Source organism: Astatotilapia calliptera, chromosome 18 (genome assembly GCF_964374335.1).
Source record: "Astatotilapia calliptera chromosome 18, fAstCal68.1, whole genome shotgun sequence".
NCBI lineage: Eukaryota > Metazoa > Chordata > Actinopteri > Cichliformes > Cichlidae > Astatotilapia > Astatotilapia calliptera.
The window spans coordinates 20122592-20148937 of NC_137439.1; the positions used below are offsets into that span (position 1 = coordinate 20122592).

At 43.1% G+C, this 26346-nt stretch overlaps 1 protein-coding gene across 5 annotated transcripts in view; it reads right to left on the minus strand.

The window, feature by feature from the left end:
* Positions 1–7690: 7690 nt before the first annotated feature.
* tnn (tenascin N) overlaps positions 7691–26346 on the minus strand; it is a 46720-nt gene continuing 28064 nt past the window's right edge. Inside the window, exons 9-19 of one of the 5 annotated variants that reach the window (XM_026150240.2) lie at positions 25169–25432; positions 18618–18881; positions 17111–17377; positions 15435–15698; positions 13173–13303; positions 12547–12685; positions 12301–12452; positions 11693–11789; positions 11407–11571; positions 10748–10911; positions 7691–8938 (exon numbers count right to left, since the gene is read on the minus strand). In XM_026150240.2, the coding sequence (XP_026006025.2) occupies positions 8789–8938; positions 10748–10911; positions 11407–11571; positions 11693–11789; positions 12301–12452; positions 12547–12685; positions 13173–13303; positions 15435–15698; positions 17111–17377; positions 18618–18881; positions 25169–25432 (2057 nt within the window). In that variant the 3' untranslated portion in view covers positions 7691–8788. The remainder of the gene's footprint in view (positions 8939–10747; positions 10912–11406; positions 11572–11692; positions 11790–12300; positions 12453–12546; positions 12686–13172; positions 13304–15434; positions 15699–17110; positions 17378–18617; positions 18882–25168; positions 25433–26346) is intronic. The other 4 variants (XM_026150241.2, XM_080293406.1, XM_026150242.2 and 1 more) reach the window with 4 other exon arrangements.

Genomic DNA, 26346 nt, shown 5'->3' on the forward strand with positions numbered 1-26346 from the left:
CAAATATAAGCACTGATTCTAGAGACTGGAATCGGGGTGAAAATGTAAACTGTATGTCCAGCATGGATGCTACTGTGATGCTCCCTGTTGGTGTGAGGACTTCCAGAGTTCTCAATATGCTCAGTTAATGAAGGAGTTAATGAAGCTGTAGCTGTCTCATGAGGTGGTATGAGTCAGTGACCACTCCGGATATTTTTCCACTGTAAACTTTAATCAGTCCAAGCACACAATACACATAATGGTCAATCCCGTCACGTACTGTTCCAAATGGATTAGCCCACACAGCGGTGGCTCATAACAGACAAATGGTGCAGAGTGATCATTTAGCCAAATGATCTACAGAAGCTAAGAGGCAAATATATTTGTTTACACTTGCGTCTAGACAAAATGCAGGGATGCTAGCGTTCTGCTAATTTCCTTAATTTGCTAGCAGTTGATAGGCAACATGATAATTTCATCAATCAAGAATTTATAATAAAACTGAATTCCCCATTTTCCAACAATAACCTGACAATCTAGAAATGCAGCTATCTCAAAAATATACATGCATGTTAAAGAAGCAGCTGGTTGTTGTAATGGTGACTCTCGAGGAGGCTTTTGCTGAAGATTTCTAATGCTGCTCACTTGATACAGAGAATCCATGCGGTCAATGTTCCCAGCACTTGCTAAAAGATATTTCTCCACAACTGAAACACTTTAAAAACCAAAAAATTGAATTGTATCGACATAAAGAAAGTATGTTCTCTTTAAGTTCTGCTAAAGGTTTTATATAAATGGAAATCATAAAAAATAATCTGGTTATATAGTTAACAAAAATGCAGAAGCAAGGTGTGAAAAACAACAACTTGACGTAGTCGTTGTCGAAATCGTGTGACTTTCTCAATTTCGCACATTGTTGTTGAGGATTTTTGTCCCACTCTTCTTTACAATGTTGCTTCAGTTCACTGAGGTTTCCTGGCCTCAGTGCAACACCTCATCTTTCCTTTTTCAGCCATTTTCCTGTAGATTTGCTTCTGTTCTTCTGTTAATTTTCTTGTTGCATGACCCAGTTTCAACATATTTTGGTTTACAGAGTTCAGTTACTGCAAGGTGTGCAGGTCCTGTGGCTGCAAAACAAACCAAAATCATCACCATCACAAATGCTTTACAGTTCACGAGATGATTGTTGTGATATGCTGTTTCAGTTTTCACCAAGTGTGGTTTGGTCTCATCTGTCCAAAGGACATTTTATAGAAATCTTGTGGTTTATTCAGATGCAGTGTAGTAGACTGCCATGCTATTTATCGAGAGAAGAGGCTTTCTTCTAGCAACCTCTCCAAATTAAGCCATACTTTTAGTTTTTTTCTAATTGAGTCTGAGGTGTAGCTCTTGGAGTTTTAGCTGTTTCTCTTAGTGTGGCACAGTCTGGGGTGAATTTGATGGGGTATCCACACTGGGAACACTATCTTGAATGTTTTCCACTGAATAGTCTTTCTCACAGTAGAACAATGGACTTCAGATAATCTGGAAATGGACCTATAACCCTTTCCAGAATCACAGGCAGCAACAATTGCTTTAATAAGATCACCTGTATGGTTCAGACCTGTAAAACTGACACAAATGCAGATTTCATAGATGTGGCCACACTTGCTGGTCATCAATTAATCAAGTAATCAACTGAGTGTCCCACACTGTCCCGATATATAAAACCTTAGAATTAAAAGAGGGTGTACTTTCTTTTTACCATGACTGTATATACTCATCCGTTCTATCAAAAACACAACAAACATGTTGCCCACATTATTTTTCTTTGTGCTCCAGCTTCATTGTGTCTCATTTTGAACGGTCCCCTCATAAAAACAAGTTCACATATTCAAATCTCCCCTTTTCTCTTTCAGCATATTTTAATGACCCGGCAGGCAGAAGAGCGCAGTTATCACAGACTGTATGTAAAAAACTAGCATATGGCTTCCAGATTCCCAGATCCCAAAAAATGATGACAGTGAGAAAGTGCCTTAAAACTGAGTTTATGGTCTCATTTAATTTAAAGTCTTATCTAATACAACATGATGTGTATTTTCTAATGTTGGTCACCATCAGTGGAACATATGAGCATGTAGTGTCCCCTCATTTAAAAGTTAGTTTACCCTCAGGCTTCAAATGGTCACAAAATGATGGTAAATATGGATAGAGGCTTCAGAATGGCCACAGTTGTTGTATTAAGGTTTCTTTTGTATTTTCTACAGTTTAGTATATTGCACTGCTTTCCTGCTTGGTTATGAAGGTACACCAGGAATTCTATATTTAACAGGGTGCTAATGCTAACAAGCAAAAAATCGACATCTCTGTATTCACTGACAGAGCTGAGCTTTGAGTTATCAGTAAGGTTAGAATAGTCACTGCAGAAAAAAATATGATTATGGTTGGTTATGACAGATGGTAAGCTTTTCATAATACAAAGACAAAGATAAGATATAATTACTAACATTGTAATCAGTCAAATCAGTTCTTGTGAAACAGGAATTCACAAATTGGCGGGTCTGTGGTAATCTATTCTTGTCGACCAAAAGAGACTTTTAGAGGTACTACGTGCTTTTTTTTAAAATTTGGTCGCTGGTTTAGTAGTTATGTCTCGTTTTCTGTTATTTGCCTTGGGTCGTACTTTAAACTGAAAGCATATTAAAGGTTAATCCATGGTTTTCCCGTTAAATACTAGCGTAAAGACACACATGCAGTAAGATCCAAAGATTAATTTTATCACTGTGGCAAATATAGAAAGAAAATACATGTTTATGGTTTTTATTGAACTTTTTCACACTCTAATCATATTTTAAATTCATTCCCGCTCATTTGCCTGCCGATTAAATTGTTTACAGGACAGCCATGGGTAACATATTCCAAATATGGCTTGCTGTTTTTTTTCACGTCTCTGTACTATAAATATATATATATTAAGCTCGAGTGTCTGATAACACTTTATTTCCGCTCATGTCCACACATCCATGCCTTTTTCTTCAACACTTGTTAGGCAGAGACTTGACCTCCGTCACTTTAAACAGATGATAATTTATTTTCAAAGCACTGTTTAAATTAGCTGCAGGAGTTGGGGGAGGGGAAATAACACATAGTGTATATTGTCTTCAGTTCTCTGAGATCAGAGGAAATGGAGGTGAGAGTATTTGTCATCTGTTTCAGCGTCAGATCTACCCTTGTGGATAGCTTCCTGCAAGATCGCACTATGTTGTTGTTTTTTTCCGCCCGTCTAATTATGCATGACATTGTTTACTTAAGACATGTTTGCATTGTTCCACAGTTAAAAAAGTGCTGATGTGATTCTTTTTGTTTTAATTATGTGCATGACTGAGTTTTGTTGGTTGCTCTGCATGCATAATTTATCGTGATATATAGAGAGACAATGATAAAGCATATAAAAACAGTATGGGAGATGACAGGGACAGAAATAAAGTATTTTCCTAGCTTTGTGGGATCTCATTTTTTTATTTCTAATTTAAATTGAAGTTAACGGAGCCTTTAGGTTTTGACACGAAGTCATTATGTTTTCGTTTGCACAGGCGTCTTCATTCAGTGTGGCTGCCAGGACAATATGCTTACAAAAATTCACTGTGTATACAAGCAATGCGTTTACTTGGAGCACATATGCATGCCAATGAAAACGAAGTTGCTGATCGCTTTTGCAGCGTGTCAACACACCGCGCTTGAAGAGACCACAGGAAGTATGATGGACTGTGAAATGTGAGGATAAAATAAACATAGAATATGACGCCTGCCGTGAATGATTCCATACTGCAAAGTTTTCTATTACACAACAGGACCATCCACCGTTACTGCGACAAATTGCAGCAAAAAGTCAACTAAAAGCTGGACCATTGTTTAGTTAGGTATGAACTGCAATCAAAGAAAACGGAAAGCTGCTGAAGCAAAGCAATTAATAAGCACTTCTGCCCGCAGTGATCCTCGTGAACATATAATTTTCATCATTGATTTGAAAGCCGTAGCTAAGAAATCTTTGCTGCACATAATCTGTTTGGCTCGAGGAGCAATTCGTGTTTGACAAAAGACGTGCACTTTGTACAGATTAGTTACGTCTCACGGATCCGGATTTTTGGTGTTGTCAGAGTATTACCATAACTTGAATCTCAACATGTAAACATGCTCTTTTAAAGCCTGAGGTATCGTTGGGTACTATCTTTGACAACTTGCTACTTTTTTTTTTACAGAGATGTGAAAATATATTAAGAAATAAGGCACCGCACATTCTGCCAGGAGGTGTAACCACTTTGTTGACAACTAACTGTATACTTTGCCAAGGCAAAAAGAAACACAAAAATTGCAGTGATGACAGGTTTTTAGCATTTCAAGCGAGCACTTCATCTGAGTATTTGGATGTAACTCATAACACATTCGTGCAAATAATATGTGAAGTTTGTCATAAATGTAAATGGTAACACTTGAGAGATTAGGATATACACTCACTGGTCACTTTGTTAGGTTCAACTTAAAGCACGTGTCTAATCAGCCAATCACATGAAAGCAACTCAATGCACTCGGTCAACATGAAGAACCTGATGAAGGTCAAAATTGAGCATCAGACTATGGAAGGAAGGTGTAGGGACACTTCCAATAGACCACGTTCAAAAATGTTCCCGGTTTCCAAAACAAATGCTTCTAGTTGAATTATGACTTGATTGTTTTATTTATTACAAACTAAAATAAACATGAACATTCCAAAAAATAAGATATTTATCCAGAACAACATGTGTACACGGTAAGAAAACCACAAGACTCCTAACCTCTACGTCCAAGCTCCTCCTCTTCCTAAACCACACATGCTGCCATTGCACTTACATGCTTGAAGTGATGGGCACCTCTTTTAGATCCTAAACAGTGACATTTCATTATCTTATGTGAACATAACTTAAATGTTCAAATGTATTAAACCTGAAATGATTAATTATGTAACTAATCTTTGAATCATAAACCAAACATGAACTTAATCATTCATAGACTGGTGCCTACAGAAGGTTATTTAAATAATGTTAATCTGGCATTGTTGGTGGTGGTGAATAGCCCAAAAAAGACAAAATATCCAGTGAGCAGAAGTTGCTGAGTGAAAGTAGCTTTCTGAATCTTTCTGGAGAGTGACCAGACTGCTTTGAGCAGATAGCAAGGCAACAGTAACTTAAATAAACAGTTATTGTAACTAAGGTATGTAAAAGAGCATCACTGAATGCTTAACATGTCAAAGCTTGGAGCAGATGGAAGGAGACCATAATGGGCGCCACTCGTGTCAGCTAAGAACAGGAAACTCGTGCTATAGTTCATACATGAAAGCATGGATCCATCATGCCTAGTACCAAGGGTTTGGTTGTTAGTAAGAGAATGCTTAATGATTCAAAAAGAGTCAATCAAGGCTCTGAGGGTTTATAGATCCCTGGTTGATAATGAGCTTTAAATAAACATTCAGTTTCCCTAGAAAGAAAGAAAGAAAGAAAGAAAGAAAGAAAGAAAGAAAGAAAGAAAGAAAGAGAAAGAAAGAAAGAGAAAGAAAGAAAGAAAGAAAAAGAAAGAATCCACAGTGTTGCAGAAATGAGTCAATGGAAATTGTTAGTGTTCCCGTGTGCTGTGTGACAGTGGCTATCTTGAATTTCAAATTTCTTCTGTTTTGCAGTTTCTCTCTCTTTCCATGAACTGCTCACACTCCACCCCTTTAAACAAACACCCACTTGTTACCACGGTACCAGGTTCTCTCATGGAAAAAATACATCACACTGAACCCAAGGCATAAGTGTCAAAATTCAGACAAATGTGTATGTCAGCAACCTTATACTGTACTATATATATGCACAAACGTAGAAGGGAGAGGCAGAAAGAGAGAGACAAACAGGGCAAAGTGTGTTTTCTCTCCTCTCTGTTTATCCTGGCACTGAGCAAACCACTTGCCCCGTAAAGCAATGGCAGGAACCAATCTCCTTAAAGTAATTTGCAATCACTGTGCCTGAAAAGGCCTCTCGCATCAATGAGCTTTTGTGAGACCTTTCATTTCAAAGTTGATATGAATTGCTATTCTAGAAATATTTGCTGGCAAAATTTTTGTCAGCAGCCTTCTCAAACTCTTATTTGATTTTGATGAATAAACACTTGGGGGAAAAAACCCCAAGACATTTTTCACTTACTCATTCCAAAAGTGTTCCATTGTTGTTTGAACAGATTATATCTTATTTCAGTATCTTTTTGTGTTTAAATGGCGTGATGACCTTTTTATATCCTTTCCGTACACCCTCAGCAGCTTGATAAAAACAGCTCCTGCGCAGAGAGCCAGTGGCTGCTTCTGTCTGCAGATTATGAGATAGAGAATTGGGAAACTGCTCTGAGACCAGACAGCAAACAATCATCAGTTCCTGCAAATGTAGTTGCTCAACTCAGTATGATGAAAGCGTGGTGTGGTACCAAAGAAAGAACAGCTGAGTTTCACAGGTCAGAGTCACGCCGTAGCAAATTCATGTCTGACTGAGAGGTTTTATTTATGTCTTATTGATAAAATTAAGCATCAATACAAGGAAAACAGGTGAGTGATAAGCACTGAACATCCATCCATCCATTCTCTGCAGGGTTGGCCTTCCTATTGCTTTCAGAACTGTCCTAATTCTTCATGGCACAGATTCAAGGTGGTGGAAGCAATTTTCAGAGATTTTGGTCCATATTGACATGACATGCATCATACATTTGCTGCAGATTTGTTGGTTGCACATCCATGATGTGAATCTCCTGCTCCACAACTTCCCAAAGGTGCTCAGTCAGACTGAGATCTGTTGACTGTGGAGGCCGTTTGAGTAAAGTGAACTAATTCTCACATTCAAGAAAACAGTTTGAGGTTATTTGAGCTTTGTGACATTGTGTGCTTCTCTGCTGAAAGGAACTATCAGAAGATGGGTATGCTGTGAAGCTTTTTCAGACCATTCCATATAAACCCCAGAGGTGGTTGTGTGGGAAACTCCCATTAGGTTAGCAGTTTCTGAACACTTAGACCAGCTCATCTTGGACCAACAACAATGCCACGATCAGAGTCACCTACATCAACCTTTTCTTCCTTATTCTTATGCTCGACTTCAGAATTAACATGTTAAATGCATTGAATGGCTGTGTGATTAGCTCATTAGATATTAAAAAACAGTTGAATGGGTGTACCTAGTCAGTTGCTCGGTGCCTGTATTTCCCCAAATTAACATGAATAATTTATTGTAAAAAATACAAATTAGCTGAAGACAAGATTTGTCTCCAGAAAGTCCTTTAATGGAGCACTTCAGGTCCAATGAACAGGCAAAAATATAATTAAATAAAAATGAAAAGAACTAATAAGTCCATTACTATGCATATATACGTAGACAAATCTATAAGACAAAGTTAAAGAAGCATGCATCAGCATTTACTGCTTCAATATGTCTGCATAAAACTTAATGTAGCTTCTAGTGTGGCTGCAGATTTTTGGGGGGTTGCTATGTATCTTCTTACAGCAGTGAAACACCCAAATATACTGAATAACTATAACATTTTGTCTGGCTTTTCCACGGTAACATATTCAGTTTTCAAAGCAACTCATTAAAATCTGCAAAGCAAAAAAAGGTTTAGTACTACTTGCTTTCCTATATCCCATAAGGCCATCGCTATATTGAGATGAGAAAAACAAACAAGATTTTCACATATAAAAAATGTTTTAGTTTTATTCCCTGAATGATTGCATTAATATGAAAGAGCAGCTATAATGTCAGCTTGAGAATACAATTAGTAAATAAAATATGGATAAACAGGTTTTTACTTCCTCATTTCTGACCTTCAAAGCTGATCCTAAGGATTAGCTGGAAGTTAAAAAAAAATCACAATAACTTTTAGGGGAAAGTAATGTGTGAGAGTCACTGACTGCAAATCAAATAACTTCTGGCAGATTAGGAGAAAAGTTGATTGATGTGCTCAGTCCTTGTCACCTAAACCAAGTTTGTAATATAAATGTGTAAAAAAAGAAGAAAAAAAGAGAAAAAAGTAATCAAGTAAAGTCAAAGTCAAAGACGTATTAATAACTTCTGTCAGCTTTCCAGATTGAAAAACTAGAGTATGGTCATTATGCTCCCGAGGATGGGGCAAACAAACTTCATTCCTATTGACATTTGATAAAGGCACGTCACATTGATGGATATTAGCTGTCTCGGTCATCTGAATGTAAAGCAGGAGCACTTTGGCGTCTCTAGACAGCCATCCGTTGTTACTGACGGCCTTGTCCCACACAAACTGATGTGATGTGACAGTGTTAGAAGCACAGTGGCAGTTTCATGCGACGAAGCCAGCTGGCTTCACAATCAATAAACAGGGTGCTAACTCTAATAGTCTACATCTGATCCACGAAAAAACCCAACAACAGACAAGCTATTTTTGTTTTCTACCATGCACTCAATTTCTTTGGAGGATGTGAAATAAGCAAATATAACACAAGCAATATAAACAGGTTCAAGTTTGAGTGATAAACAAAACCAATTAATGTCAAAAAAAGTCAAAGGACGTTTGTCATTTGCCACTTTCTTGCAGTCACAGTAAATCTTTGAATTTCTATGAACAGATATTAAGGTATTCGTTTTTCTAAAAGGTGTACATATTGTCCAAGATTTGAGACACACAGAGAGGGAGACCAGTAGGTATTCTAGTCTAGAGTATTAAAACATGCATGTGTACATATGTACAGAAACACCAAAAGCTTGTGTGATGTCAGGCTGATGGGGCTGATGTGGTCACAGGCGCTCTTCTATTTCTTTTGGAGTTTTGTGTTTCTGCTTTTCTCCCTAGCCGCCAGCGATCGCCTCTTCCTGCTGGACAGGGCTCCCACAGGTCGGATCTTCATCTCAGAGAAGTCGAGGGATGTCAGGTGGCCCTTCCACGGTTCCCAGTTCACCCCCTGACAGCAAAAACAGCAGATTGAGAGAGAAGCTGATTGGGGCAAAGTAGGGAAGAGGAAAAATGCCGTATGTTTAGACAGGAGAGTCGTAATGAAAGGGGGAGACAGCGAGCGGAGAGATCGAGTCGCGAAAGAGGCAAGTGGCATGACAGGCAGGCGGAATGACATGCAGTAATAAATACCTACCGCTGCTTCATTTCATGTGAGTACAAACTTGTTTTGACTGTTATTGCATTTTGCCGACAAACATTGCAGGAGACATCTGCAACGGCAATATTATGGATGAAATCTCGACAAGAGCAGAGAAATCCCCTGGCATTTCCTTCGGTATCAGTCTTCCTTAGACATAATAACTGTTGTTGTTACCCGAGCAGCCTGGTAAAAACACTTATGGTTTATAGCTGGTGTGAGAAATGTGTTTTCTTATCACTTCTGATGGATGTTGGCCATTTCTGCTTCACCTCAACAATCCAAAACAAGTAGAAGTGGGCTGGGGTGAAGCTGTCTTTGATTGCTGACCAGGGAGCAGCCTCCCAGAAAGCTTTTTTTTTTTAGCTTCTTTTTGTTCTTGTTGTTTCCATATAAGATGCTTAGTAAAGATCCTAAATAACAGGGATGTGTTTTTCCTTCACAGCAGTTAGTTGCGGTACTTGTGTGTTGTTTTAAATCCTAACAGACAATGTTGTAATATATACTGTGAAAAATGGTTAGAAAGGCAACTAAAAATGCATCTGATCTTCAAAATGGAAATGGAAAATGGATTGCATTCAAAGAGCTCTTTTCCAATAGTTTTGGCTGCTCAAAGTACTTTTACACCAAAAGCTGCATTCACCTATTCGCACACTAATACAGATTTATGGATAACCTGCTCTGCATCGCGGGTCACAGCTGGACAGTAACTATGAAATTACATATTTTCAGACTGAAGAGGACTGATAAATAAAAAGAGTAAAAAAGATTTTTGAAATCCAAAAGTTTTCTTCAGTATAGTAAAACTCCTAAACTGTTTAGGAGGCAAGCTTTCAGTAATGTTTGCCATAAACATAAAAATGTAATGGTAGAGATGGACTGATGGGACTTGTCCAGAAAACCCATGTTGTTAACTGGTCACGGTCTTAGGGTAATTACAGTGTTAATACAAGTCTATTATGATTCCACCAACTGGTGAAGCGGTATGGTATAACGATCATACAGTAAAAGTGTGACTTAATGCAGAGCTTAGATTTTATGTTGCCCATCTGGACAAATGGAGCACAAAAGATAAAGGTGCTAGATTTTGTACAGCAGATGAGCAGTATCTTCAATCATGACCTTAAGAAATATGAGTCCAACAAAGAATATATGCAGGCCCTGAGAGATGAATCTGGCCCGAACATCAACATTACTGAAGCGGTGTTGGATCATCTTGACATAGAATGGAACAAAAGGAAGAAACATCCAGAGAAGAGCGTTGAATGATCTTCAAAAACACCCAGAAAACTATTTCTGAAGGCTACTTAAAGAAATGATAAAAACGATTTCTTGAATAAAGGTGTTCAGATCAAATATTAATTTTCAAGCTCATTAGCAATGCACTAGCTGTTTCTGCATGTATGAATGTTTGCACATTTCAATAAATCACTGCACATATTTCCCATTTTCATTAAAGAAATATAAAGAAATGAGTCTCAAGACATTTGCACAATACTGTTGATTTAAATATGCGTGTGTGTGTTTTTGTGTATGCTATCCAGAAAACTAGAAAATCAACACTGAGTCCAATAAACCAGAGTTTGCTGCTGCTGAGGTGCTACAGTCTCATTCACTTACCATGCTGTGCCTGGTTTCACCCCATTTGCCGTTAAGGTTGGCCAGGTGGCAGTTTTTGTACCACCAGGCGCCACGGTGACTCAGAGCACAGTTGGTCAGGGCAATGTCATTATCTGAATCAATGGTAGTCCAGGGGAGGCCTTGGTGGTAGGTCATGGCATCACCTGGGGATCATCGAGAAAATTAGGATTGCACCGTTATTACCGTAAGATGGAAGAAATTGAATATAATGCCAAACTCAGGGTGATTCAGTTCTGTAGCACATGTTGTTTCAGCACACTGAGTTATATGTAGACACAGCATAGCTCTCGCTGTGTGTGTCTGTGTCTGTCTGGCTTCAAAGCCCACTTAAGCCTTGCTTTCATCCCTATATAGATACTGTCTATAAGTGACTGAATGTAAGTTTCTGAAACAAATATCCCACCTACTGTTGGGTACATTTCTTTCTCAGCATCCTACAGCATGACCGGTGGGGTGCCTCCCGCTTGAAACCCTTCTATTTTCTGACCCTGTCTGTTTCATTGCTATTTTCGCCATCCCCTTTTGGCTATAACTCATTCCATTTAAGTGCCACAGAGAATATAATTCTTGAAGGCTGTTTGATTTGTCTGAACAGCCTCAGCCTTTTATGTTGCCTATAGTTAAGGAGGAAGAGTCACCTGCTGTCCCACTGTATTTGCCAATGGTGAGCTTGAACTTCTGCTTGACTGGTGCAATCTTAAAGTTGTCGTATACAGCATACGCTCTCTCTGAGCCCACACCCAAATCAAACCTCAGCTCATACTGAGTAGGAGTGTTGGTAAGCTCGTATATTTTATCGAGACCTGAGGGAAAACACAAGCAGAGAATTTCAAGAACACACTAGACATTCCTCTAATGCTCAAATGTGCATGTTTATGCCTGTCTGCAGAAAAGCCCTCTTTCCCAAAACACTGAAGTGCTCACCAATCCAGAACTCCTCGGTTAAGTTGCCAAAACCTGCAATGTACTGCCTCCAGCGTTTCATAAAGTCCAGCTTGCCAATGTTACGGCGCTGAAGCACCTAAAAGTGGAAAGCACTCAAAGTGTTACACAAACATTTCAAATGGTTTGTTCTAACTATTTAGTGCTATCATTAGGGAGCTGAGCCCAATCGATACTGGATTTCCAGATTTGATGCAGAAAATACGTCTTGGAGTCTAATAAATTTTTATACACATAACCAGCATTGGGTCAGTTTGTTCACCACTGTTTCTTTGTTATTCAAAGCGAGACTAATACAGGTTGCCAGCATTGACCAGCCAATAAACTGATCAGCCTTTATTAGGGATTCCTTTGATTTAGCGTTGCGGCTTCAAACAGGCATGGAGCTAAAAATCTAAACTGAATCAGGTGAGACCATTTTAGTCCCATGGCCCATTCAGACTCCAAAAGAAATGAATCCACTTCCCATAATACAACCCAGGAGCAAATAAGTGACACGCACATGCCAGTGTTCATGTAGTCACTCTCATTGTTAGACAAAAGTTCCACACCGTGAGCTTCTTTATTGATATCATATCAAAAATTCCTACCAGCCAGCCGCCTCCATCAGTGTCCATGTCGCAGTAAGCTTCTATAGGTTTGGAGCGGTCATTGTTAATATAGACTGTATAGACACCATTCCTCTTATTGCCGTTCTTCATGATCTGAACACAGTCCATGGGGAATGGGTGCAGGAGACCAACTGGTGACGGGGATGTTGTGAGAAGATTATTAGAGTTTTTTTCATACCGATGATTTTTAACAGAGTACGAGATGTTAAGTGACGTGGCACAAACCTGTTTTGAAGATGGTTTCTACCACCTTGCTCCTCTTGTTGCCCCTGTAGGCAATAATAGTGACAATGTACCTCTTCCCCATCTCAAGACTTGATGCAGCAAAGCTGCTCTCACCGGCTACAAGCTGCTTTTCAACAGTCTGATGAAAACATATAACAGAACACTGAATATAATAGCATCACATTATGGATTTAACATTTCGGACTAAACAGAAAAGTAAATTGTGTTAGGTTTAATTACTTAGATCTCAATTTTAAAAAGACAGCAAACAGCAACAAAAGAAGCTGATTACTACCAGGTTTGCTTTGTTTATTGCCACAAGAGGTCAGTGTTCTACAGAGATTAAGATTAACATGCACCTTTAGCCCCAGTCAATTTCCCAAATGTCATTTAAATGACTGAGACTAGGAGAACATGTTGCCCCGAGATTCTGCTTATAACCAGTACAGAATAAGAGGAATCATCCTTCATCCTTCACCTTCAGGTCTTGTTTTTTTTTGCTGCTAAAGTTACACAAGAAGTGAAAACAACATAATATGTGAGAAATTGTGCGTTTGAATATTATAAGTGTGAATACCGTGCTCTATGGTGCAAACTCATCGGTGCTAATCATTATGGCGACTTACCTCCGTGTTTCCCTCTTCATCCCTGTAGGTGAGGATGTAACCCTCAATGTCAGCCAGAGGAGGAGTCCAAGTTAAAGAAGCAGAGTCCAGCGTCACATCTACAGCCCTCAGATCCTTGGGAGAATCAATGTCTGGTGGGTATGAGTGCAAATCAAAGTGGATTACAGCTCAGCAGTCATTTAGTCATTAATGCATTTGATAATATCATGTTTTCATTTGGTAAATAAACGTGTGCTCCATTTACAAGCCTTTAGCCCAAAAATTTAAACTGTGAAGAACAAATTAATGATTTCTATGAACAATAGGTACTTTTACATGATTTTTACTGATAATGTTAATCATTCGTCTGTCTATTATTTTCCTCTGTGAACCTAAAATGTAGAGCTTTTGATTCAGGCCGATTAAATTGGCAATTTAGATTTTCAGACTTTCTCCACATGAAGCACAACACAAGATATGACAACCATCTACCTGCACAGTTACAATTTTCCTGTGCAGATAAGCTAATACTTGTGCTTTCTCATTTAAATGCTTTGGGAGTTTGACCTGAAGCAGAAGCTGAGATAATTTGTCTGACACCGAGATGCCTGTTAGAGCAGTTGGAGCTTTAACCTCCCATGGATCAAGAAATTAGGGGAAGTCTATGCCACCATAAGGTGCAAAATCATCCCAAACCATTTTCTGTTTGTATTAAAAAAATTACTTCTTTTTTTTTGTAAATAAAAGGGCAAGACAGCGTGAAGAGTGACATTTTGAGCAGCACCTTGGGTATCATAAGGAGAATGAAACGCTCCTGACAAATCTGTGAAACAGTTTGGTTCGAGACAGCTTTAAATGACATAATAATGGTGCTTTTTACTAGGTCCAATAAAGTCACAAATATAATAACATGTTCCTTTATGTGTCCCAGATGATATCGTTTGACACAGTAACGCTCCTGTTTGAACACAGCACCACACTGGCCTTCTGCCCGCTGACGAGTTACGACGAGAAAAGTTTATCATCCAAAACTCGGTCATTTTCTGCCTAATTGAAAAAGACCCAGCTTTCACTCAGTGCTCCCAGATGATTTTACAGATCATCTGTGAATCACAAAGATGCCCCTGTTGTAACACGATCACCACGTGCTGCTGCTTTTTACTTCAAACTAACCTCTGAGGCCCGCCATGTGACCTGACCTCCCAGGCCTCTGGGAATCATATTCCAGTCAGAGAGGTGGTCTTCGATACTTTAGAGGTTCCAAACAAACAAATATTGACTCTGTGATTGCATGTTAGTTCATTTAAAAATCTCCAGCTATACTTAATCTTTGATCCCTCTCAATACCAAGCTATGCCAAGAAGTACAACTTATACTGTTTGTCATCAGAAAGAAATGTAAAAAGATTTCTAGTCAACTCCACAGCAGTCAAGTCGGTGCAAACTGCTGGTCTCTTCATCAGAAACTCACTGAGTTTGAATGATCTGCAGCTGCTCAGAGAACGTGATGCCTTTTTGCCTTTTTTTCCAACCAATAAACCCCCAAAACTAGGGCATATGTACTTTAGTAATAATTTACTGGTCTCAGGTTCGGATCTTTTTATTACCGGTATAAAAGCAATAACATGTTTGAGCTTTTGCATTTGAAAACACCTGGGACTGATTACTAAAAGAAGGTACTGATGGACCCTTTGCAGCTTTTCATGTCTAGTAAGAAAGAATAAATAAATTGCTTTGGATGAACTACAATTTAATGGTGTCTTCCTCTGCCTCTCTAGGAAATTGTAAGAAATTCTGACTGGTTGTTTTTGTGCAATACTGCTGACACATAACAAAAGGACACTCAAATGTTGCTGTTCATTATCAAGGAAATAATCTTGAGCTGCACCATTGTTTATTCTTTTGGGCATTCTCCATCTTGCCATGAAGTGTCATAAAATTTAGTTGGGTAGATTTTTGGGGGGCTTTCTCATCCAAACAGAGAGTCAGACCCACAAACAGGTAAACACTGTTTAAAAGTAATGGGTATTTTCAGCATTTACAGCCAGTTAAAGCTCAGAGTTGGCTCATGTAAACATTCAATTAAGGACTACTTTAATAGGAGAAACTGGTTTTGCAACATCCTGCTGCTCTGCCCAAATGCATCAATGTATTTAACAGTAGAACCCAAGCCTGCAACAAATTTAAGAGAAGAAAAATGACCCTTTTCAATGTTTCATAAGAAAGAAGAGTTTCAATATCGCCAAAAGGGGGGAAAAAATCCACTTGTTCATATTGTATTGACCTGTCTGTGCTTTTGTTGAAATCTTCCTGGTTGCTTTGTCCCCCTTGACAGCCCAGATGTAGACAGTGTAGAGAACTCCAGGCCTCAGGCTAGTCAGCATGTAAGAGGTCCTGTCAGACCCAACAGGGATTTCCTCACTAGAGCCCTCAGAAGAGGTGTAGGTAAGGATGTAGCCATCAATTTCTGCCTGGGCTGGATCCCATGACACAGTGAAGCTGGATTCTGTTTCATCTTGGGCTAAGAGGTTAGCAGGAGCATCCAGTTCTAAAGGAAGATGTTAGTAGAAGAGGTTTACTGCACTACTCATGCACATTTCAAGAACTGCTTGTGCAAACTACAAGATGTGTTGTTTCATCTTTCACTACATCAGGGGGATGAAACAACTTAGCTTGAATTTTCTACAAGCATTAATATCATGATTGTGAGTACGTGATGAATACTGATGTTTTTTAAGTTCACTTTGTCCATTTAGAAACCTGCTGGTTTGCGTCACATTTCACAGGCCCAAAGTGGTTTAAAGGAAATGATGAGTCAGGACTTCAGTTAGAAACTATTCAGCTCCTAAGTGGTCTCTTTAACTGTGTTTTCATCACATCTAAAATTATATCTACTGATTCCTGCCTTAATGTGGTCTGATGATCCACTTAAGATTTTCTCTCGCCAAACAGGTGAATAGGAACATTCAGTTCTGTACAAAAACATGATTAAGAGCATAGAGAACAGAATAAAGACAGATTTGGGGGCAAATTACTTGATTTTTGTGAAGAGGATTAAAAATTTAAATTTAACTGCCTGTTTGATTGTCAGAAAGGAGAGTACTTATTACTTGAATATGGTATTTATATTTGATGATGCACTGAGATTTTTTGGTCAAATATTCCTCTGATATTGCTGAAAATGTCTTGTTTTTCTGTCAAGAAACATTTCAGTTTCGGATCTGTTTTTTCCTATGTTATAGGTCCAAGGTGCTGTAGTTTGAAGAAGAAAAGTGCTCGTGATCATCGCAGTTCAAAAACTGCTGACATACATTATGTCATGACTGAAAATGGCTTTAAGAGAACTCTTCAATCCATGCTTCCCTTGCAATCAAAGATGCTGAGAAGCAAGTGAAATTAACATACTGTTGAATAAAAGATGTTGAGATGAAGTTCTCCAATATGCTGGCTAACCTGAATGGATCTGAGTCTGCATGAATCAAGGAAGGGTCCTTCGACTGGAAAGGAACTATAAAAGGAGCAACTGCTCCGAATAGTGAGCATAATAGTCAATGGGAAAGAGCAGGCCAGAGTGCCTCCCTGCACTGCAGGCATGACTGACTCAGAGGAAATCGCTGGGTTGTTCCAGAACATGCTGTGAGCTGGCACATGACTGCTCAGGAAGAGCTGAGGTAAGTTATTGGGGAAAAAGATGTCTGGGCTGCTTTCCCCCTTATTGACCCAAAGAAGTTGGCAAGTAGATGGATGAACTGATGAATGGATACATTGGAAAATTGCTTTAAACAAACAAGCTGATTCTGATTGGTCTACCATCTGAGAGACATTTTTTTAAGGTTTACAAGGAGGTTGACTTGCTGTCTTTTCAGAAAAGCTGTAATTATGGGGCATCTGAAGCTCTAGGGTATTAAACATGAATTTACTAGTCAGACAATTTGTTTTAACAAAACCGGCATCTGACACCTGTCTCAGCTTGTGTTGAGATCTTCCTGCTGGCTTTGTCTCCCTTGACAGCCCAGATGTAAAAAGTGAAGAGGAGCCCAGGCCTCAAACCAGTCAACAAATAATCAGACTCATCTGCCCCCACTGGGATTTCCCCACTAGAGCCGTCTTCAGAGGATGTGTAGGTTAGCATGTAGCCATCAATTTCTGCCTGGACGGGATCCCATGAAACACTGAAGCTGGATTCTGTTTCATCTTCTGCTAAGAGGTTAGCAGGCGCGTCCAGTTCTAGGGGAAGATATTAATACACAAACTCTAATGATGAATATTACAGTCATCTGGAATATTATGGGTGACAAATTAAATTAATCTAAAAAATGTGAAGGAATATAATAAATCCAGTTATTTGGTTGATAAACCTTGTGAAAACTGTATGTCAAGGTGACGGTAGACCAGTGCTGACAATTTAGAATTAATACTTTTGGAGGAATTGGGAAGGGTTAGCGATTTACTCAAACATGTTCAAACAATCATGATAAAGTCAGTATTTGTGTGAACAACTCGATTCTTCAACACATTCTGAACTCTCTTGGACAAACTATCTTGTCATTTCTTTAAGTAGTTTTCAGCATTAGTTCTCCAGACTTCAACAGAAGATCCACTGTGTTTTACACACAGCATTAGACACTCACTGATGTACGACTCCTGAGGTTTTGATGATGATTTTACTAAAAAAAATTCAAATTTTGATTCATCACTCCCTAAGCCCTGTGGCACTGATTTGCAGTCTGATTCCTCTGTGATTTAACATTCCTCAGTCTTCTCCCTGTTTCCCTTCCTTAAGAATCGCTTCTTGACAGCCACCTGTCCACTGAGACCATTTCTGACGAGGCTTCAGTGAACAATAGATGAATCTGAAGGAGAAATGCAAACATGTTCCACTTTGCTGACCAAAACTAAAGGGCCAGACACTCTCTCAGATCCTGTGGCAGGACTTTGCTGGTGTGTTTCCTACTTCCTAAAGACAGGACTTTCAGGTACTGTTCATCTGCTCTAGATAGCCTACCACTTCTTCTTTTCTCCTTAAATATTTTTGAGGACACCTGATATATGCCAAGATTTTGTCCAACAGGTAGTTCAGAAATTATATTTTATGCCTGTCAAACTGTGTTATCTTTGGCATTTTTCATAGATTCAAACAAGAAATGGGAACGAATTATATGTCTCTGCAACAGGCTGGTGGTAATAAAGAGCCTGAAAATACAATTTAAAATCAGTTATGTGTCATGTATAGACACCAATAAAGCCAGGGGGAACTATTGCTCAATAACTCAATAACTCTTGTCTGCCTCACTCGGAGCAAAATTTTTAAAAAATGAGGGACGACTCAAGACTTTTGGACAATATTGTATCTTTATACGTAACATAAAATATATTATCATGTAAGAGGCAAGGAAATGGGTTTTGTTTAACTTTGATATTAACCATTTAATGCTGAGGTTTGAAAAGAAAGTTAAATTTCTGAGACCTGTCTCAGCTTGTGTCGAGATCTTCCTGCTGGCTTTACTCCCTTTGACAGCCCAGATGTAGACAGTGTAGAGGACCCCAGGCCTCAGGCCAGTCAGCGTGTATGAAGTACTGTCAGACCCAATTACAATTTCTTCACTTGAGCCCTCAGAAGAGCTATATGTTAGCATGTAGCCATCAATTTCTGCCTGAGGGGGATCCCAGTGCACCCTGAAGCTGGACTCTGTCTCATCTTGGGCGAAGACGTTAGTAGGAGCATCCAGGTCTGCACAGGGAGTTGTAGTTAGTAGATACTGGTAAAAACACGTAATCACAGCTGTTGCAAACAGAAGAACTAAAAAAAATCAGCAGTGCAGAGCTTCACCTGTATCTAGAAGCAGGAGACACTGGAATAGATGTCAAACTTGGATTATACTCTGTGGTGAGCTTTAGCAGCTCTCTAGCCTTAAACAACAGCACCTCTTATATAAACCTGTTGTTTTTCATATATGACATATATGAAAAATCTTTTCAATGGTATCCAAAAATACCACATTCAACTATTTTGACACATTTTTTATTGAATCCAAGTTTGACGGCATGACACACTGCTATGTAAGCAGTGGTTCTAGGAGCTACTTGTAAGCAAAGAACATGGAAATTCTACATCGCATACATTTTACTAGGAGCAGGAAAACATTGTTAAGAACTGTTAAGAAACTAAAGTCATACTATGCTGTCAAGGAAAACTAATTCTATTACTAGCTCAGCCTGTTTCACCAGCTTGTGCCGTCACAGTCATTGTGATCCTGATGCGTAAAGATATTTTTTAAAGCACTCATACTTCTTGTTCTGCTGACTTTCTTCCAAAAACATCAATACCAGCAGACAGCAACAGCTGCTAATCTGCACAACAGCCAGATTAAGAGACATGAGAAGTGTCTTGCTCTGTTGACCAAGCAAAATGCTTCTGCTCAAACTTCTTATGAACATTCAACCCGAGGCTAAACTGGGCTGCTTTTAAATGAGGTGTACCACCTAATTATGTTAAACAGCGTTTTTCACACAGAGTTCAAGTTCCACTCTTGGCAGATGGATAAGAGGGGCTGGTGTGCTAAGTGTGTGATGTCTATATTAATGCTTTTCACACATTGTCAACCTAGCACGCACAAGATCAAGAGGTAGTAATTGACCAATTATCTGTATGTTTTTTAAGGTCGTACATAAAGGAGCTTAAGAAAAAGAGACCCTAAAATCAAGCTTTACTTTAGTTCACAGACTGCTCCAAGTTCAAAGGCAGCAAAGAACAGTTGCGCTTTTGATCACTTTTCAGACAATCAAAGGCTATTGTGCAATCAGTAAAAAAGAGACAGAAGATAAAAGCATTTGTTTACACTTTCAGCACCATTGTTAAAAAAAAAAGAGGGGATAAGAGTTTCTTTTTTCTGCCTTACCTTTGTAGATATTCCTAGCTCCTGTCACGGCCGGGCGGATCGCACACAGTAATTCGGCGTGCCCGTGTGGCGTGCTGGCTAGACCCAAGCGCGGCGAAGGCTAGCGGTGGGTTTGGAGCAGACACGCAGTTATTCTAGTAATGACCTGAGCACGAAGCGTGGCTTCGGAACGGTCGTTACAGACAGAGAGCGAGCGGAGCCGGGAAGAGAAAAAGGATCGAAAGGGGTTGTAACTCACAGTTGCTGGATCAGGCGGAGACTGATGTCGCAGAGTTTCGGAGCTCGTGACACGAGGATACTGATGTCTGAGCGGCGAACAGGTGGGTGGCGTCTCTCTTTTAACCCCGGCCCCGTGATCAGCTGATCACAGCCGATCACCGGCTGACAGGACCCCCCCCCCGAGGACCGGCACCCGACGGGCCAGGACGGCGGCGACGGAAATCCGAGATGAGGGAAGGATCCAAGATGAAGCGGGACGGCACCCAGGAGCGCTCATCAGGGCCGTAGCCAGCCCAGTCCACCAAATACTGGACCCCCCGGCCCCGGGGACGGGAGTCCAAGATCCGACGGACAGTGTAGACAGGACCCCCATCGACGATCCTGGGCGGGGGCGGGGCCCGGGAGGGGGGCGCCAGTGGGGAAGCGACGTGCCGCTTAAGCTGCGAGACGTGGAAAACCGGATGGACCTTCATGGCGGGCGGAAGCCGGAGACGGTAAGCCACGGGGTTGAGCCGGGCGGTGACTTCGTACGGGCCGACGAACCGGGGAGCGAGCTTCTTGGACTCGCCGCGCAGCCGTAGGTGCTTAGAGGAGAGCCAGACGCGGTCCCCCGGCCGGAAGGGGTGACCCGGGCGGTGGCGGCGACGATGCTGCCGGGTGTACAGAGCGTTGGCCCGGGAAATGGCAGCCCGCGCCTTGATCCAGGCCTGGCGACAGCGGCGGACCATCCGTTCAGCAGCCGGCACGTCGACCTCCGCTTCCTGATGGCTGAAGATAGGAGGTTGAAATCCATGACAGACCTCAAAGGGCGAGAGACCGGTGGCGGAAGAGATGTGAAGGTTATGAGACAACTCAGCCCACACCAGGTAACGAGGCCATAGCGACGGTTGGGCGGAGACGAAGCACCGTAAGAAGCGCCCCAACTGTTGGTTGGTCCGTTCAACCTGCCCATTGGTCTGAGGGTGATAGCCGGACGAGAGACTGGGAGACGCTCCGATCAGGCGGCAGAAGGCCTTCCAGAACCTGGCGGTGAACTGTGGCCCCCGATCGGAGACTATGTCCTTGGGGAATCCGTGAAGCCGGACGACATGGTCCAGGAGGAGCTCGGCCGTCCGTTTGGCGGAGGGGAGGCCGGCCAGGGCGACCAGGTGCACCGCCTTAGAAAACCGGTCCACAAAGGTGAGGATGGTGTCAAGACCGTCTACAGATGGAAGGCCGGTAACAAAGTCAAGGCCGACATGGGACCAGGGACGTCTCGGCACCGGGAGAGGGTGAAGGTCGCCAGCGGGTGGCTGGGTGGAGGACTTGGCCCGAGCACAGGTGTCACAGGCGGAAACGAAGTCCCGGACGTCCCGAGTCATGGAGGGCCACCAGAAGGCACGACGGAGGAGCTGGAGGGTTCTGTCGGGCCCTGGGTGACCAGAGAGCGGGGAGGAGTGAGCCCAGAGCAAGGCCTCCTGACGGCACCGGGATGGCACATAGAGCCGCCCAGCTGGGGTCTCCGGCGGAGGCGGTTCGGCGGTCAGGGCGTCCCGGATAGAGTCCTCCAAGGGCCACCGAAGGGGGGCAGCGAAACAATGAGACGGTAGGATAGGCCCAGGGTCTGACGTGAAGTCGTCCTGGGTGAACTGCCGGGAGAGGGCGTCTGCCTTGGTGTTCTTGGAGCCAGGGCGGTAGGCGAGGTGGAAGTTGTATGGTTCGAAGAATAAGGCCCAACGGGCCTGCCTTGGGTTGAGCTGCTTGGCAGAACGAATATGGATCAGGTTCTGGTGATCAGTCCAGATCAGAAATGGTTCTTTCGCTCCCAGGAGCCAATGCCGCCATTCTTCCAAGGCCCACTTGATGGCCAGGAGTTCCCGGTCGCCGACACCATACCGTCGCTGCGTGTCGGAGAACTTCCTTGAAAAGTAGCAGCACGGGTGAAGTTTTCCATCCGGGCCGTGTTGAGAGAGGACGGCGCCCGCGCCAACATCGGAGGCATCCACCTCCACCACAAAATCTCCGGCAGGATCAGGGTGGAGCAGGACGGGAGCTGTAGCAAACCGACGAATAAGGTCTCGGAAGGCCAGTTTCGCACCAGGGGGGAGGCAGAAGGGCTTGGGCAGGTTAGCTGGTTTGGTGAGGGATGTCAGTGGCGCGACAATGGTGCTGAAATTGCGGATAAAGCGCCGATAAAAATTGGCAAAGCCCAGGAAGCTCTGTAGCTGCTTAAGGCTGGAAGGCTGAGGCCACTGGGTCACGGCTTGGAGCTTTTGCGGGTCCATGGTCAGGCCATTGGAGGAGATGGTGAAGCCCAGGAAGGTAGTGGACCGTTGGTGGAAGGCACACTTTTCCAGTTTGCAGAACAGCTGGTACTCGAGCAGCCTGCTTAGCACGGCCCGCACATGGCGAATATGGTCTACTTCGGTGCGAGAGTAGATCAGGATGTCATCCAGATAGGCAAATACCCATCGGCCCAGCATGTCCCGCAAGACGTCGTTGATCAGGTGTTGGAAGACAGCAGGGCTGTTGCAGAGGCCGAAGGGCATCACCAGATACTCCCAGTGCCCGTTAGGGGTGATGAAGGCCGTCTTCCATTCGTCCCCTTCTCTAATCCGCACCAAATTGTAAGCGCTGCGTAGGTCTAGTTTGGTGAAGATGCAGGCCTGGGAGAGGGAATCGAGCGCGGTGGATAGCAGAGGAAGAGGATGGCGGTTCTTAACAGTGATTTTATTCAAGCCTCGGTAGTCTATACAGGGGCGAAGCCCGCCGTCTTTCTTCTTTACAAAGAAGAACCCTGCAGCTGCAGGGGAGGTAGAAGGGCGAATGAAGCCCTGTTGGAGAGCCTCAGCGACGTACTCCTCCATGGCTTTGTTCTCTGCGGTTGACAGCGAGAACAGGCGACCACGAGGAGGAACTGCTCCCGGGAGGAGCTCGATGGCCATGTCGTAGGAGCGATGAGGAGGGAGAGCGGCGGCTCGCCTCTTACTGAAGACCTCGGACAGGTCATGGTAAGCCGGAGGGATCCTATTCAGATCGACGGGCTCCGGGGGTGACGCCTCTTCTGACTTTGAGTCCTGTCCAGTCCGGAGGAGAAGGCAGCGGCGTGAACACTGGGGACCCCAGTCCAGGATCTGGCAGGAAGACCAGGAGACGTGGGGGTCATGTCGACGGAACCAGGGGTATCCGAGGATGAGAGGAGAGGAAGGGGCCGAGACTACTAGGAACCGGATCTCCTCCTGATGATCCCCGACAGACATGCGGACTGGCTGGGTCTGGAACTGGACCGGGTAGGGTTGGAGTGGTCGCCCGTCTACTGAGGTCACCGGGAGAAATCGGTCGACGGAAGTCAATGGGATGCGGAGCCGAGAGGCTAGTTTTTGGTCGATGAAGTTCTCGGCGGCTCCGGTGTCCAGGAGGGCTTCGGACGAGAGCTGTTGGTGTTTCAGGTGAAACGTGACCGGTAGCAGAAAACGAGAGGGATCAGAGGAGTGGGAAGGGCCAGGTGGGACACCCCCGCAGTCTACCTGGCGTCGTCGTTTCCCGGCCGTAGCGGGCACTGGGGACGGCGGTGTCGAGCTGATCCACAGTAGGCGCAGAGGCCCTCACGCCAGCGTCTCTCTTTCTCCTCTTTGGGGAGTCCACCCAGCTGCATGGGCTCCTCGCTGGATGTGCTGCTTGGGCTAGCCGTGGCTCCATCAGAGGGGGGAGGAGGTTGCGACGACGTGGTCCGCTGAGGCTGGAAGGGTTTTAAGGCCCGAGGGGCATGGCGAGGCCGCGACATCACGCGTTGGTCGATCTTCAGGGCAAGGTCCACGGCCTCATCCAAGGTCTTTGGGGCCTCGCGGCCGGCCATCTCGTCTCTGATGTAATCAGCCAGCCCCTCTAGAAAGATGGAGCGCAGAGAAGCATCTCCCCATTGAAGCTTAGCAGCCAGGGTGCGGAATCGGGAGGCGAAGTAACAGACTGGTCGGCTGCCCTGGCGTAGATGAAGCAGCTGTGACTCCACTTCCACTTCACTGCTGGGGGGAACGAAGGTCTTTTTTAACTCCTCCACAAACAGAGCATAGTCATTACACGCTGCAGACTTATTGTTGTAGAGAGCCGCGGCCCATTCCTGAGCCTGGCCAGACAAGAGAGAGGTGAGCATCGCCACTTTTGCACGGGCAGTGACGTATTTAGTGGGTTGACATTCAAACATCATGTCTAAGGTGGCGAGCAGTCCATCAGGCCGGCCGTCTACTCCGTTCCACTTGTCGGGTAGTCCGATCCGGGGTTCAGCGCTCACCGGCGCTGGCTGACGTTGCAGCGAGGTGACGGAAGAGGAAAGCTGGAGGACAGTTTCGGTGAGAGACTCCATCTTTGTGCTCATCCGATCCACCACACCGCGGAGATATAACACTTCGGCTTTCAGCCGTTCGAATTCCGCTGGGTCTACATGCGGCTCAGACATCCTGTCACGGCCGGGCGGATCGCACACAGTAATTCGGCGTGCCCGTGTGGCGTGCTGGCTAGACCCAAGCGCGGCGAAGGCTAGCGGTGGGTTTGGAGCAGACACGCAGTTATTCTAGTAATGACCTGAGCACGAAGCGTGGCTTCGGAACGGTCGTTACAGACAGAGAGCGAGCGGAGCCGGGAAGAGAAAAAGGATCGAAAGGGGTTGTAACTCACAGTTGCTGGATCAGGCGGAGACTGATGTCGCAGAGTTTCGGAGCTCGTGACACGAGGATACTGATGTCTGAGCGGCGAACAGGTGGGTGGCGTCTCTCTTTTAACCCCGGCCCCGTGATCAGCTGATCACAGCCGATCACCGGCTGACAGCTGACCTCCAAAATATGATTCCTCTGTGGGAGTCTTCAATGACGGACAGCCAAATAATCAAATCAGTCTCTACTGTAATGTTTCCCCTTTCAGCACTTACTTGTTTCAGCTTCTGTTGAACTCTTTCCGCTGACTTTGTCTCCCTTATAGGCCCAGATATAGACAGTATGGAGAACTCCAGGCCTCAAGCCTATCAGCCTGTATGAGGTACTATCACGTGCTACAGAGATGTCTGAACTGGATCCCTCAGCAGAAGTGTAACTCAGCATGTATCCCTCTATTCCAGCCTGGGCTTGATCCCAGGAGACTGTTGCAGTGTCCTCTGTTACTTCGGTAGTGACGAGATTTGTTGGAGCATCAATATCTGAAGACGTAAAAAAGCAAAGAAAAAAAAGCATCAAAAAGAGCTGAAAAAGTCAAACAACCCATTAGAAATATGTTCATATATGCATCCACATACATCCCACACGTGGATACTAAATGAATAAGACGAAATTCTACATAAAAAATATAGAAAAAGAAAATAAACATTGAAGGAACAGAAGCAGACGGGACTGTAGAGAAACTGCACGTTCTGAACCAGAATACTAAATATGGCTGCTGAACTCACTTAAAGGTAAAGCAGTGAAGTGGTATTTTTATTAAATGTAAACACTAGCTAAATGCCAGATTTAAATGTGTGATGTTGAGAGTTTCTTGACATTATTGGCACAGTTTGCTTCCTCGGTATATTGAGATAGTCTGTTCCAGATTTTGGGGGCATAAACACCAAAAGCTGCATCCCCAATTTCTCTCTGTGAGGAATACTGTATATCTAAGAGTTTGGCAGCAGAGGATGTTTGAGTGCGAGCCAGGATATAAAGTGACAGACTTTCAGAAATATAAGATGGTCCAGATGGTCCAATGCCATTTAAGTAAGAGTATTTTTAAAGCAGTTCTGCAAGATACTGGAAGCTAATGTAGCTCTGCTAAAACTGGAGCGATGTGCTCTGTTATTCTCTCGTTTTACTTAATAACCTTGCAGCAGAGTATTGGATAAGCTGCAGTCTACTGATAATCTTTTTAGGAAGTCCAACAAAATGAGAATTGCAGTAATCCAGTCTACTAAAAATGAAAAAAAATTCTGAGTCGTGGCGAGCCAGGAGAGTCATATTTTGGCGATATTTCTAAGATGAAGGAAAGCTGCCTTGAGTTAATGCAGGGTTTAAAGCTCAAATCAGAATGTCAAACAATGCCATGACCTTTTACTTGAAATCTTACTGTGTCACCTGTTGTTGC